Raw genomic sequence first — 14,359 nt, forward strand, 5'->3', positions numbered from 1 at the left:
GTAATACCTAAGATAGACAGAAAAGAACAAATAATTTAGTAAACCAGAGTTACTTTTCCTTAAAATAGAGAAAATCTGAAACCCACAAGAACACCCTAAACAGCAAAATTATGAAATTTTGCTAGCTCAGTTTTATTGAGCCACGCAAAGTAATGGTAAAGTATTCATAAAAAGTTAGATGGATATGTGACAGCAGTAATTGCAGAAAAACGGATAGCTTTCAGCATCCGGATACTGGTACACTTTGTAAAAACAATCATTCTGTGCAAATGATAAACTTAAAATGGATAAAATCAATAGGATAATCGTTTACAACAGTTCAATTACCAATCTTTATACTCATTTTCAGGTGAACGTTCTTCTTGTGAGAAAATTTTCAAAAAAAATGTAAATGAATGAAAAAGAATACGGCATCAATATAGACCACAACGATATTCGAAATCCGGGTTTTAGTATTGCCAATAAAGCTAAGGAACAAGCTGGTAAACTGAGCTTGCAATTTCTTGAAAATAATATCACAATATAATATTGAACAAATAACAAAACGCATCAAACATGCCTCTGGTTCATTTTCAAAATATTAATTCAGTACATGATCAAAAGAAGATGATGTTTTATTATTTTTCAGTGAAGTAATAGCTTAAAATATTTCTAATACAGAAAACGCAAATCAAATCAGTGGTATTTGACGAGACATTAGCTATATCAAAGTCAGCAATATCATCCCGAATGTCAACCTTATACAATTAAATAAAAGGTTAAAAAAAACTCAATTGTTACTTTAGTAACAATTTCCTCCCTATCACCTGAATATGTGTTCCATAGACTCTAGGACGTAATGATTAAGGATCTTTGTTTTTAAGCCTTTTAACCATATTTTTCTGAAATGCTCTCTCCATTAAAAAAAAACAACAGAAAAAAAAGAAAGAAAAAAACAGACAAATTAACGACATAAAATATATACGCAATTTCTACTTTCAGTTATTTTTGTATTATATTCTGGATACTTAGATACGGCTTAATTCAGCGAAAAATATAAATTAACGAAACTAGTTAAAACATTATTAATACTCTTTTTACTTATATACTAACAAAATTGCCTATAATTTAAACTGATCATGAGTGTCAAGTGACCTATTATGAGTCTGTGGCCCGATGCCGAAAACTCATAAACATAATCGGCCCGCTGTGCGTGCACAAACTAAAACAATGACGTCACATTTTTCTTCATCAAAACAGCTAGCTGTCAAAGTCAAAGTAGGTTATAAGCACGAATCGCTTGGTTGTATGGTAAGAACTTAAGCATATGTTTATACAAACACAGTTTTACTAAAAAAAAAAGACTTTACAAGTATATTGTCTGTTGTGATTAATTTTTCATTGGTGACTCTATATGTACTTACATAAAAGTTTATAATAAAATTTAAAAAAAATTTAGATCTATATAATATAAAAGAGTGAAAAAATCAGGAGCAAAAACTGTATTATGAGTAAGTTGAATGTTAAAACCAAATTTACACTAACTGATAAACTGATTTTAATTTGATAAAACGTGCAATCACGTTCCACTTCTTCATATCTCGCGTGCTTGGTTGCAAATTTCATGTCAAATGTCAAACCAGTCTGACCCTGTCTTGAGACGTAGGTTATATAAAGGGAGCGCGAAAATGGAATTTGCCTAATTTACTGTAGTTTGGTTGATTTTACTGGACACCTTTATCAATGGAGTTGTACGTTGCCGTTTTATTGATTGGGTTAATTCATTCTAGTTACGGTAGGTCTTTGTTACACCGCATACAAATAATATTATAATGATCTATATAATAAAATAGATTAATTCTGAAATCATAGGAATACATAGTTACAAAAATGAACGTAAGAAAAATATTTCTCAATATATAACTCCATCTAAGGTACCTTTATTTCAATACAGTAGAGCGTTGGGCTATTCGCTCTAACTTGTATACAAGTTACATGTTCCCTGCAGCACTTAAGGCAACTAGAACAGCCCTACACATCGGTGGCTCTTTCACATTTTTGGGATCTGTTTAAATGAGAGCCAGCGACACTTCCGTTGTAAAGCAATCGACCGAAATAAAGCTAAAAAAGGTAAGTACGGTTTATAAAAATATCCGATTTAAAAGAACTTGCTTGTTTTTCAAGAAATTGAAGAATGCTATGCCAAGTAAAGGGCTATACAAGGAAGTGTCGAAGGCTCCATTTAAACAGGTCACCAAAATATGAAAGAGCCAGCGCTTATTGTGGGTGTAGTAATGGTTAACTGTAAGAGAGCCTGCCCTGGAACGATACGGCATCTATATTTTTTTAATAAAGATAAGGAAATATAAACTCAGTCCATCCGAACACACGCTAAAATATCATGGTGTAAAGCTTAATACTAGCGTAATGTATATAAAAACAACAAAAAAGCAATGATACTAAATAAAAAATAAAAGAATTAATAAAATGAAATAAGTAAATAAATAAATAAATAAATATTAAATAAATAAAAATAGAAAATAACATTTATAATTAAGTTATTTTCAATTTTAACTAATATATCAACTTTGAAGGACCTATTAATAAATAATGACATTTTATTGAAAACATATGGCATTAATGTAAGCAGAACAAAAAACTGTCCCATGTTAAAGAATGTTTAACAATGATTTCGCTCTTATGCCGCTCAATTATCGGGTATCACACATGTTAATAGTCTTACTGCTCACAGGGGATTAAAAAGCAGAAACAAGTTAAATAAGCCTCGAAGCCTTGCACTTTTTCATTTTCCCTCGTGAACAGACTCAATCATGTATACAATTTTGAAATCATATTTTTGTTGTCAATGCTTCTGGAAAAATTTCCAGATGTTTGCAGATACATGTATAAAGGCCGCCGTAATAGACAGGTTATAACAAATTGTATGCGTTTGAGCAATACGATTTAAAAGAGATTAAAGCTGCCACGTCACAGTATTGCCAGTGAAAAAGATGTACACAATTTAAGGTGCAAGTTATTTAAGTTCCCTGTCCCTTTTGTCACACGGTCACTGGAACATTAAAAAACACACACACACGAAAGGATGCAGAAGGTGTGCATTAGTCACGCTTTTACCCATGATATTTGGCGCTTTAAGCAATTTCAAGCTTCGGAAATATGCTATGTCACATGACCTTAGTCCCTGTGACTTTTCTCAATATCCAGCTCAAGGGAAATGCTTTCTGGAGACAATTTCAAGTCTCGAAGTTCTCTTGTACCGGTATCACTTTTTTCTCTGAGCAAAAAAGCTTCAATCTGTTGACATATAGGCAATACAAAACAGCGTGTTGAAATTAAAGCATTTAAGAATAGAAACCAACTCTACACAAGCACACAAGTTAATTCAAATTTGAAAAAAAATAGCCGCGCTAAGACAAATTTAAGAGAGGCATGTTTAGGAAATGTATTCCGACTTTTACCAAACGTTGCCAATACAGCCATTTGGCAAAGGAATGATAAAGAATAGTAGACGTCATAGATGAAATGCGTGAATTTAACTTGTCCTAGCAACAGTAAAAGGAAACCCTTACAGAGAAATGTGGAATAAAAATTAAGTCTATCTAATGCAGTTACCAGTGAAATGCATCGGCTTATCTATTCATTGTTAGTACAGGAAAGACCAGTTACTAATATAACTGCTGAAAAAACATTTGATATACTTTATCTTCATAAACATTGACAAAATTCTGAAGGATAAATACTGGAAAGGTATTTTATCTGTTTGACGAGATAGAATTGCTGTGAAATGTCAAGATGGTACACGTTTACCTTCTTTCTAAAAACACAATTCAAAAATAGCATTTTCATGAAAATGTTCTACCATCTTAGCATTTAAGTACAAATTCATTTGAACAACATGCACGAACACTCAGTTTAGCATGTGCGCTCGTCAAAGAGAAATGCAAATAGCTATAAATTCTAATATAAATGGACGGGACCTCGTATTTGAACTCCATGTTGATCTACCGTAAATATCAAATTCAAACTGAAACAGATAACAAAAGTTGGAATGGAAAAGAATACTGAAATAAAATTTGAATATATGTTTTGTCATATTCGATATTCGATAACATTCGAATAATCTATTTAATACTATTATAAGTTACGTACAGTGGTCATCCGGAATTTAATATTCGGCTTCCACTACCATTTAGTATGCTCAGTAATGTGTCCATTTCGTGTTAAGTTACTAGGTAAAATTATATGGAGAACCAAAAGTTGTTTAAGCAAACAACATTGATGATTGTATTTCATATATAGGCACATACGTCGTATTTAATTCACTGATAGTTTATCTTAAACATGCATTTAAAAAAGTCATAAATATTATTCGTAAACATTGTGTTTGAGAAGTGTTTGAAAGAGAAGCAAAATTAGATAACTACATTTACTTCAAAAGACATTTTTAAAAAAATGAACATGATTTACATTTTATACCGGGAGGTACTTTGAACCGGGAATGTCAAGATATTACAAACTATACTTACATAAAAAATTTCTTTTGTATGCAAGTGTTTTTCACATTAATTTCATACAAAATATAGCATTTTTTGAAGAAAATTCAAAGTTTTAATAACCCTATTCACATAAACGTGTTTTACGTATAAAACCAGTAATATTGCTAACAATTGGGACCCATCATGATATTTTGAATGTGTGTGCAAATGCTTATCAAATTATTACCCTTTTACTGTGTGATAACTGATAAATAATGAATAGAACTTCAGTATCATTTACAGTAATGGACCATTTACATATGTTTTTAACTTTTTATTGATTGCTTAAATGTCATTCCTGGTATTAAGTACTTAAAAACAAAAATGGCTGCCACTCATATGAGGTTATAAACAGAACTATCTTTTTATGTATAGGATCGTTATTTGTTAGAATATCATGGCATTGTCGTACTCGCAAAATATCAAACATCCGATAGAGGCATGATAATTTGTACACTATATGTTACTGTTGTCAAAAGAATTTCAATGATTAAGAATGGATGTTCGAGATATTTTCAAACATATCTGTTCGGGAATGTTTTTTGACTAATTATGAATAATTCGGTAACGAAAAATTGTTTTAATTAATGAATTTAGGAGCGTAAACATAACGTTAATACCGGCAAACGGTGAGACAATTTTGAACGTAGTAGTAATACACGGATAATTATTAAAACGAACAAAAGATATGAAACATATCACATTACTTGCCCCTACAATTTACAAAATGCGTAATGATGCTACCACACCCGACAATTTTTCATGGTAATTCCCTTGTAAATTGGACCATTATGGTACGCAGTAAGCAAACACTTTTAAAGTTACCATTTGGTTTTGCACGATTAGCAAGCATAGAGATTTTAGAAGAATACCCTTTGCAGATCGTCAAGATGTAAAAAAGAAAATAAATGTTTCTTTTCAAAACGAATATCGAATCAGAATTTTATATTTAAACCTAAGGCATATTTTCGAATATAATGTATAAGATTACACGTTTCCATCCCTAATAAGAAGGAAACTTTATTCGTTTCGTAGGCTTAATGATTGATTAATGATGCAAAAACCGTCAAAGTGGTTTAGCCTGTTATTAAAATATGAGCACACCGTTTCCCCCTTGATAATACTAACATGTGATAGTTTAAACGTATATATTTATATAAAAAAACAACATATTTCATGCTTTTATTATCTCAACAAAGGGATCGAATGTGGGCTAACTAAATCAGGGATCAGCAATTTCATTGTTGGGGGTGTCGACGCATCTGAAGGACAACTCCCATGGCAGGTGAATACAGCTTATTGTTTAATACATTTCAAAATAGCATTCATTGAATATAAGGCGTGAATGTGTTATTGCTTTTTTTTGGAAAAGATATATACTTGGTATATACTGTTGCAATAATGTGGTCTTCTTTACCTGTTGCATATTACACACTCTGAGTAAGGTAAAAGCATAAGAGATGCAATCATTTAAGTCACAGTCAACAAGATGAAAATATATTAAAAAAAACGTCAGTATATCATACACATTCAAAAAGATAATACCATTTGAATATTTTCAAAATATGATTGAAGTAAAAGACGCTACGATGAATTGGATTGTGTACAATGCGAAAGAACTTTATTGTTACATCTGACTACGTTTAAAAGGTTGTATCATAGTTCAGAGACTTTACTATATAAAACGTGTCAGAGTTAAGTCGTATATCAATACATGCACAATATTCAGATGTTCGTGCATTGATTTCTTTTTTCTGGGGTTTCATATTGTTACGATAGGTAACGTGTTTTTATTTTTGCCTATGATGCATCAACTCGGCAATCTGATAGATACTCGAGGGCTAAGCCCCCTCGTACAAATCAAATCGCCGCCTCGTGTTTTGATTTTCTATCTTTTACTTTTTTGTCAATGAGGATGCACCGTGAGTGTCGCACAAGTATGCTACTGAGGGCGTTAAACATAGGCTAGCTAAGAATGCTGTCGCTTGATATTCTTTTTAAGTATTGACTTGAAGTCTCTTTCGTATCTTCTTAAAAGGTCGGATTGCAAGTTAAAGCCAGCGGCAATTCATGGGCAATGATATGTGGAGGAACACTTGTCACCGACGGTAATGCTTTGAGGGTCATCACTGCTGCCCATTGTTTGAGGTATGAAAAAACACGTTTTTTTAAATAGCGGAGACTTTACTGGATGGGCTTTAAGTATGGAGAACTTAAGTCAATGATAATTGATATTAGTATTCTACTAGTCCGTTTCTTGTTCATTAAATGTACATGTCCAGATTATTTATTGCATTTACTATGATACTTTATAGGTGATGCTGTATACTATACCAATTACAATATACAGTATGTAACGGTTCTTTCTGCAAATAAAATTATTTCAACTAAACATGTTATTTCATATATACATAATAGACAAACAAGAATGAAATTTATCATATAATTTTCGACGTTTCTCGAGCGTTCATTTAATTGTGTACATGTAATGGTCTGAAAAAAGAAATGACGTCACAAATATATATTTTGAAACTAAAATATGAATAAAAAATTAACGTTATCAATGTTCCAGTATTTTGAACGTTTGTCAGGTACCAGTCATGCTATTTTATGTATGTAACTTTATGGCGCCGTTATATGTCGCAACTGCCCCTCACCGCTGTGGGTTCGAATCCCGACAGGGACTTTGGATTCTTTCATGTGAGGAAGCTATTTAGTTCTACGGTGGTGCCCGTTCGTGCCTGAAATAATGCACGGAAGGGCACCTGAGGTCTTCCTCCACCAGTAAAGCTGGAACGTCGCGATATGACCTATACTGTGTCGATGTGACGTAAAACCCAAAACAAAACAAATAAGAACCGGTTGAACCGGGTGATGTTCCCCGAGAAGGTTCTGGGCACAGGAAAGTATAAAAAAGTTAACAAAGGGCAAAATCTCCAAAATTAGGCAAAGCAGAGTTATGTTTTTTTGCACTGCAATTCTATTCAATGAGATCTATCTATCTATAAAGTTTCCTGATGATATCAGAGTTATGTCCCGGGTAAAAGTCAAAGTGTAAAAATGAACAAAGGGCAATAACTCCAAAATTAGACCAGTCTTTGTTTAGGTTCTTTAAGCATTGCAGTTTTATCCAATTATATCTAGCTACCTACAAAGTTTCATGTTGATATCTCTAATAGTTTTAAAATAATGTCCAGGACAAAAGTCAAAAAATAAAAATAAACAAAGGGCAATTACCTCAAAAGGCAAGGCAGAGTAATGATTCCTAAGCACTGCACTTCCACCCAATGAGACCTATCTATCTACAAAGATTCATATTGATATCTCTTATAATTTAGAGTAATATCCCAGACAAAGCTCAAAGTGTCAAAATGAACAAAGAGCAATAACTCCAAAAGTAGGCAAGACAGTGTTACAGTTCTTGTGCACTGCAAAGTTTCTTGTTGATATCTCTTATACATTAAGAGTTATGTCCAGGACAAAGTTCAAAGTGTAAAAATAAACAAAGGGGGATAATTCAAAAATAAGGCAAGGCAGAGTAAAGGTTCTTGTTCACTGCACACCTACTCAATGAGATCTATCTACCTACAAAGTTTCATGTTGATACCTCTGTTACTTTTGAGTTATGTCCCGGACACAGTTAAAAGTGTAAAAATAAACAAATGGGGATAATTCAAAAATTAGACAAGGCAGAGTTACGGTTCTTGTGCACTGCACACCTACTCAATGAGATCTATCTACCTACAAAGTTTCATGTTGATACCTCCTATACTTTTAGAGTAATGTCCCGGACAAAGTTCAAAGTGTAAAACAAACAAAGGGGGATAATTCCAAAATTAGGCAAGGCAGAGTTACGGTTCTTGTGCACTGCACACCCACTCAATGAGATCTATCTACCTACAAAGTTTCATGTTGATACCTCTTATACTTTAAGAGTTATGTCCCGGACAAAGTTCAAAGTGTAAAAATAAACAAAGGGGAATAATTCAAAAGTTAGGCCAGGCAGAGTTACGGTTCTTGTGCACTGCACACCTACTCAATGAGATCTATCTACCTACAAAGTTTCATGTTGATACCTCTTGTTGTTTTAAAGTTATGTCCCGGACAAGAAAAGGGGACGGACGGACGGACGGATGGAAAGACGGACAGACGGACGGACGGACAAAGCGGCGACTACATGCTCCCCCGAAAATTTTTCGGGGAGCATAAATATATGTCACAACCCCGCTAAATGTCCCACTTGTCGCTCACTGTTGCACAATTGTCGCTTAATGTCGCAACCGCAGCTATATGCCGCAAAACTGTCTGCCGTTAAATGTCGCAATGGTAACGTTAAAAAAATGAGATTGATCGATGCGATATTTCTTTTACAGTGGTACACGGCCAGACGCTTACAGGATTGTTTTCGGATTGCATCTGAGAAGTCAACAGAATAGTAACCTTGCTAAAATTGTGCAGAGGTCGCCGATAAAGGTTGTCCCACATTCCGGGTACAGCAGTAATACACTGAGAAATGACATCGCCGTGTTTGGTAAGTAGACGTTCCATTTTTTGTTTGTAATATTATCTAAAAAGAAAGACAATCATCTCCTTTTGTGCTTGACTAAAAGCAACATTAACGGAATAAGAGACTTAAGTACTCTTTTGTTGCGTAGGGAACACCCTAATTTAAAAAGACGTACTGAATTTATGTTGAAAATCAAAGTGTCCGTATATACACAAATGCACTTTACTAATAATTATATGTGCTTTCCAAATAATTCTACAAAACATAGCACTTAGAGTCATAATTTGACCAATCAAAAAATCCCTCGTTTTACGGCCAAAGGAAAGACAGTGCATTGTTTAATATTGCCAGAAGTGCTTTGTATTGTTTAAAATAAACTACTGATTTTTTTATTATAGAAGAGTCAATACAGTTCACAGTTCAAGCTATTATCTTACTAAATAGATACTACCATTTAAGTTGACTATATTCAAAGACATTTCAATCCATATCTTTCAGACTTATGCCTCGAACAAAAATAAAGTGACAAGGAAAGAAATACACTGGGCAATAACTCTTATTTTGTGTAGCAATGATGTTACAGCAAATCTAATTTGGCATTTATCTTAAAGTAATTGGCACTTGCTATGTCTGAATGACTTTGTTCTTTGTCTCTCAATATTCACTTTTTATAACCAAAATCAAGAAATTATCATCATTACTGAACATATACGACATTGCATATACGCATGATTCATTAACCACTTTCACATGTTATTTATGTCATTTATTTATTCATTCTACAGTGTATATCTGTGGAACAATTAAACATACTTAATCTTGAATGTTAAAAGGTAAATAACACCTTCGTTTTTTTACGGTCAATTACCTTTTTGTACCAGGTACCGTGAAAATAGTTATAAAATTCGCAAGTCAAATTTCAGATTTTGGATCCAGTTTTACTATGGACACTCTTGCGGGTACTTTTGCATCACCTGCCTGTTTACCTGACGTATTACACACCTCTAATGAAGTAGCAATTGTATCTGGTTGGGGTACTATAAGAGAAGGTGAATATTTTGTTTATCAATAACGTTTTTTTGCGTAGTTAATTTAACATGCCTCCCCATTATACAGCATATTTCCTTGCTATTGCACGGTAAATACATTCATCCTTTTGATGTTAATGATGCTGATGTTGAGAAAACGATTTTGATAATTATGAAAGTGATCATGGTTTTAACAATGATAACGCTTGGGGTGGTGATTTTGATGATTATAATGGAAGTGATTCCAACAACGAACTATTGTTGAGATGTTGATGCCTTTGATAATAATAAACGGTAAAAAGTTTTTTATGATGATTATGAATATGATGATAATTGTAATTTGATAATTAAACTTCTGAAGATAAAGATGATAGAAGAGCTGAAAATTGTTATTTTGTTACTGAACAAATTCATCGTCACTGCTTAACAGAGTTACGGATACACCTCTCTGGAGAGCTATATTTGTCAAAAACTATATATTTGGCGTAAATAGGAATACCTTTAGTTCTACTATATGTGTATATATCAGCTTGAATCAATACTCCGAAATACACTATTGAATTCTCAAAAGTCTCAATATAGTAATGCGGTTTGATTGGGTGGTGAAAACCTTTCTTGTAATTCTAAAACAAGTTAATCATAATTTGGTGATTTGCTTGTCAGATTGCCAAATACACACTGAGCTTGACCTCTTAATGAAACAGATAAATAAAGACATTTTTCTTCGTTTGTCCACTGATTAATTTCTGAGCATGCTTCAAAATGCGCTTTATAGTCTCTCCATGAGCTAGTTCCATCATAAGTAGCTGGCTTCACCATAACACTTCGTTTTGAACTTAAGTTTATAGGGTCACGTTTTATTTCTGTTGAATTTGAAGTATCCATTTGCATGTTGCTGTGTAAGGTCTCTGTTTTATTTGCTGGCTGTGACGTTCTCCTTCGAAAGATATCAAATCGATTTCTTGGATAATTTAAATCAGAGCCACAAGGAGATTCTGTAAACATTTGTTTTTGAACTAATGGGGTTATTTCACTTTCTTTTTTAAGGGCTTTTTATCTGGGGTCCGTGGTAATAACCGTCGCCTTCTTTCTGTAAGAGGTGTTGCATATCTTCTTGTCAAAACTTAAGGTGTTGATGATTGTTTGTCATCATAATTTGTTTCATATTGATAATGAAAAGATAACTGCATACTGTCGATCTGTCTTTCAAGTACTGATATTTCATTTTGCAATTTTAAAGCTTCATTTTGGTGCTGCAAATCTCTGAGTTGTTCGTGTAACAATGTAACTCATTCTCATGACTATAATTTTTACTCTCAGCCATTTCTTACGAAAATTTATTTGAACCTGTGAGTCTAGATAATGGTGTTCTTATCTATAGAACCCCACCGTCGCTGCCACCAATTTTAGTAACGTGTACCGAGCGGATGTACAACAATTATCTTACAAATATTTCTTTTGGCTACCTGCCGTTTGATTAGATACAGATGATTATGAAATTATCATATATTATAAACAATCAGCTTGAATTAATACTCCAAAATACACTATTAAATCCTCAAAAGTCTCAATATAGTAAATATGTTTACAACATTACACTATGAAATTATAATTATTCAAAAGCTATTATAGATATCAAGCTACAACACGATAATTTCATATAGTCCAGCAACTACCTCCCTATCTATGAAGCGAGGCTTCTATTTAGATAGAAAGATAAGCTTCTGGTAGGGATTTACAACAACGTTCCAACTATACAAAACGTATTCGTTTTAAATCTACCTCTGGATTTTTAATACCTATATGTTACCAATTCCCTGATAGCGAGGCTTTCAGAAAATGTGGAGGTCTATAAGTATCCAGAGTCAAATACAATTTCACAAACTTTAATATAATGACATTATATCCATGAAGCGAGGCTCCAGTTGGAAATATTTACTTTGGCCAATTATTATTTTATACCTATTATGCTAGGCTTCATTAGATATATCAGATATTACTCTTATGTATGACGCGAGGCTTCTGTTACATAGAACAACCTGGCCCCGGTGAATTCCTCTGCTGACTGAGTGTGTGTGTGTGTATTTGCGTTTATTTATACTCGCCACCGGTTGCCCATATGGGCGAGTCCTCCAGAAGAGTATTAGTCATTTTATTTTATGCGGGCTGACTGACTGCTCTAATCACCGTATTTATACCTCATGAGATGATCGCTCAAGCATGACTTTATTTTCATTGGCTGATAAGAATGGTCATAATCACTGAGACGTTTATTACATTATATGATTTCAAACGTTCAATGAAAATACGTATGCCAATCGTATATTGTAAAGTACCTTAAACTTAAATATATTGTCGCAATATAAACAATTAACATAATAGTAAGGTTTACACTAAAATCATTTCAGTAAGAGATACTTTCAATTTAAAAGAAGCTGGGTTAAAATGTCTAAACGTTACAGTATCCCCATTTACCGTTGCTTCCATGTCATATGTCTTCAAATTACCTACCATACGGTAAAAATATTTTCTGTTCAATCATTTAAACGTAACAAATGAGCCTTCTCTTCAAAAGGTACTTCGACTTATACAGACCCATTACAATACGTGACAAAACACCTAATGACAAATGCTGAATGTGAGCAGACAGGAAATAAGGGTCAGATTGACAGTACAATGCTATGCGCCGGTGATGTAGGAATTGACGCATGTCAGGTAATGAACATCTTATTCTTCTGTTTTGAGTCTGTGTCTCACCAAAGCTGTTTACGTGATTTAGCGACTTTTCAGCTTAACTGATGGATGAATACCTCAAGTGCCCGTCCATGCATTGTTCCAGACACAAAAAGGCACTTGAGTAGAACCACTGATATTCAATAGGCTAATTTGATAGCTTCTTCATATTAAAGAATCCAATGTCGCTAGCGGTGAGGGACAAATGTCAACAACCTTAACTTCTAGACCACGAACGCCCGTTAATTCTTCTACAAGCAAAGAATTTGCACCGTAACAGTATTTTTAAAATTATTACCTCGTTTTCGTAAGAAATATGCAGTCGACCTACATACAATGTGAGATGCAAAATTGGTTATGATTTTACTACTGTCAAAGTACGAAAGCAATTTATTCTTTCATTACTTAAATATAAGATGCATGCACTAAATTACACAATTGCTAACATTATAACAAAACATTTAAGCCTAAAATTAACAAAACACTTAGGCCACATAAGCTATAACTAAACACTAGATTAGTTATTCTTCGGGGAACAAAGAATCTTTTTATTAACAGGAGTTGGAGTGCGTTTTAATTACAAAAAATGCTATATGCCTTATACATGCTGAATTTCTACATTTCTTAATCTTTAACACAAAGCCTTTGGTCTGTTCTTAATTTCAGGGTGATTCGGGCGGTCCTCTTGTTGTAAACAGAAATGGCCGTTACACCCTCGTCGGTATGTATACAATCTTTCTCAAACTACCAGTTTTCATTCGGCTTTATATAGAATATGGTATGAGGCGCCTGATATAAAATTTATTTTGCAAGTTCTCAATCACATAAAAAATGATGCACAAAATTACCTTCACATAAATAAGCTTATCACTTCGAGATGCCTTTTTAATTGTTTTCTTTGTTGCAAAACATTTTGATTTACATTTTAGTCAAATGGAAATAAGATCATGATTAATGCTTCCGAGGGATCACTTTGTTTCCAGAGTTTTATACTTCACAACAGCAGGTGTCAAGTGCTGTGTGGCTGTCGTAAAAAATTGACCCGTACTTCACTTCAGTGTTGTTATATTTTTCTTTTCCTTGGGAATCATTGATACCAGCACTATTAAGTGTTGAAACTGAGTACTGCTCAAGCTTGTGCTAGGGGGCGTGAGGGATGTTGCACTTATTCAGTATCCCTCATGTTCAGACTCAATCAAACCAAATCTGCAATTCTAATGTAATTTTGTTGTGATAAATGCTTCCGAGGGATCACTTTGTTTCCAGATTTTTATACTTAACAACAGCAGGTGTCAAGTGCTGTGTGGCAGCTGTAAAAAGTTGTCCCGTACTTCACTTCAGTGTTGTTATATTTGTCTGGTTCTTCGGGATCATTGATACCAGCACTATTAAGTGTTGAGAATTGAGTACTGCTAAAGCCGGTGATAGGGGCGTGAGGTATGTTGCACTTATTCAGTATCCCTCATGTTCAGACTCAATCAAACCGAGTCTGCAATTCTTATGTTATTTTGTTGTGATAGATGCTTCTGAGGGATCACTTTGTTTCCAGATTTTTA

At 33.6% G+C, this 14,359-nt stretch overlaps 1 protein-coding gene across 1 annotated transcript; it reads left to right on the forward strand.

The window, feature by feature from the left end:
- The first annotated feature begins 1,627 nt into the window (after positions 1 to 1,627).
- Positions 1,628 to 13,601, forward strand: LOC132750790 (trypsin-1-like). The gene is made up of 7 exons (XM_060740832.1): positions 1,628 to 1,774; positions 5,735 to 5,820; positions 6,574 to 6,683; positions 8,909 to 9,066; positions 9,966 to 10,091; positions 12,646 to 12,785; positions 13,470 to 13,601. Exons 1-7 carry the CDS (start codon positions 1,723 to 1,725, stop codon positions 13,599 to 13,601), a joined length of 804 nt encoding a protein of 267 aa, XP_060596815.1. The 5' UTR covers positions 1,628 to 1,722.
- Positions 13,602 to 14,359: the final 758 nt, after the last annotated feature.

The sequence above is a fragment of the Ruditapes philippinarum genome, unplaced genomic scaffold (assembly GCF_026571515.1).
Source record: "Ruditapes philippinarum isolate M1 unplaced genomic scaffold, ASM2657151v2 ctg458_1_1_1_1, whole genome shotgun sequence".
NCBI classification, from domain to species: domain Eukaryota; kingdom Metazoa; phylum Mollusca; class Bivalvia; order Venerida; family Veneridae; genus Ruditapes; species Ruditapes philippinarum.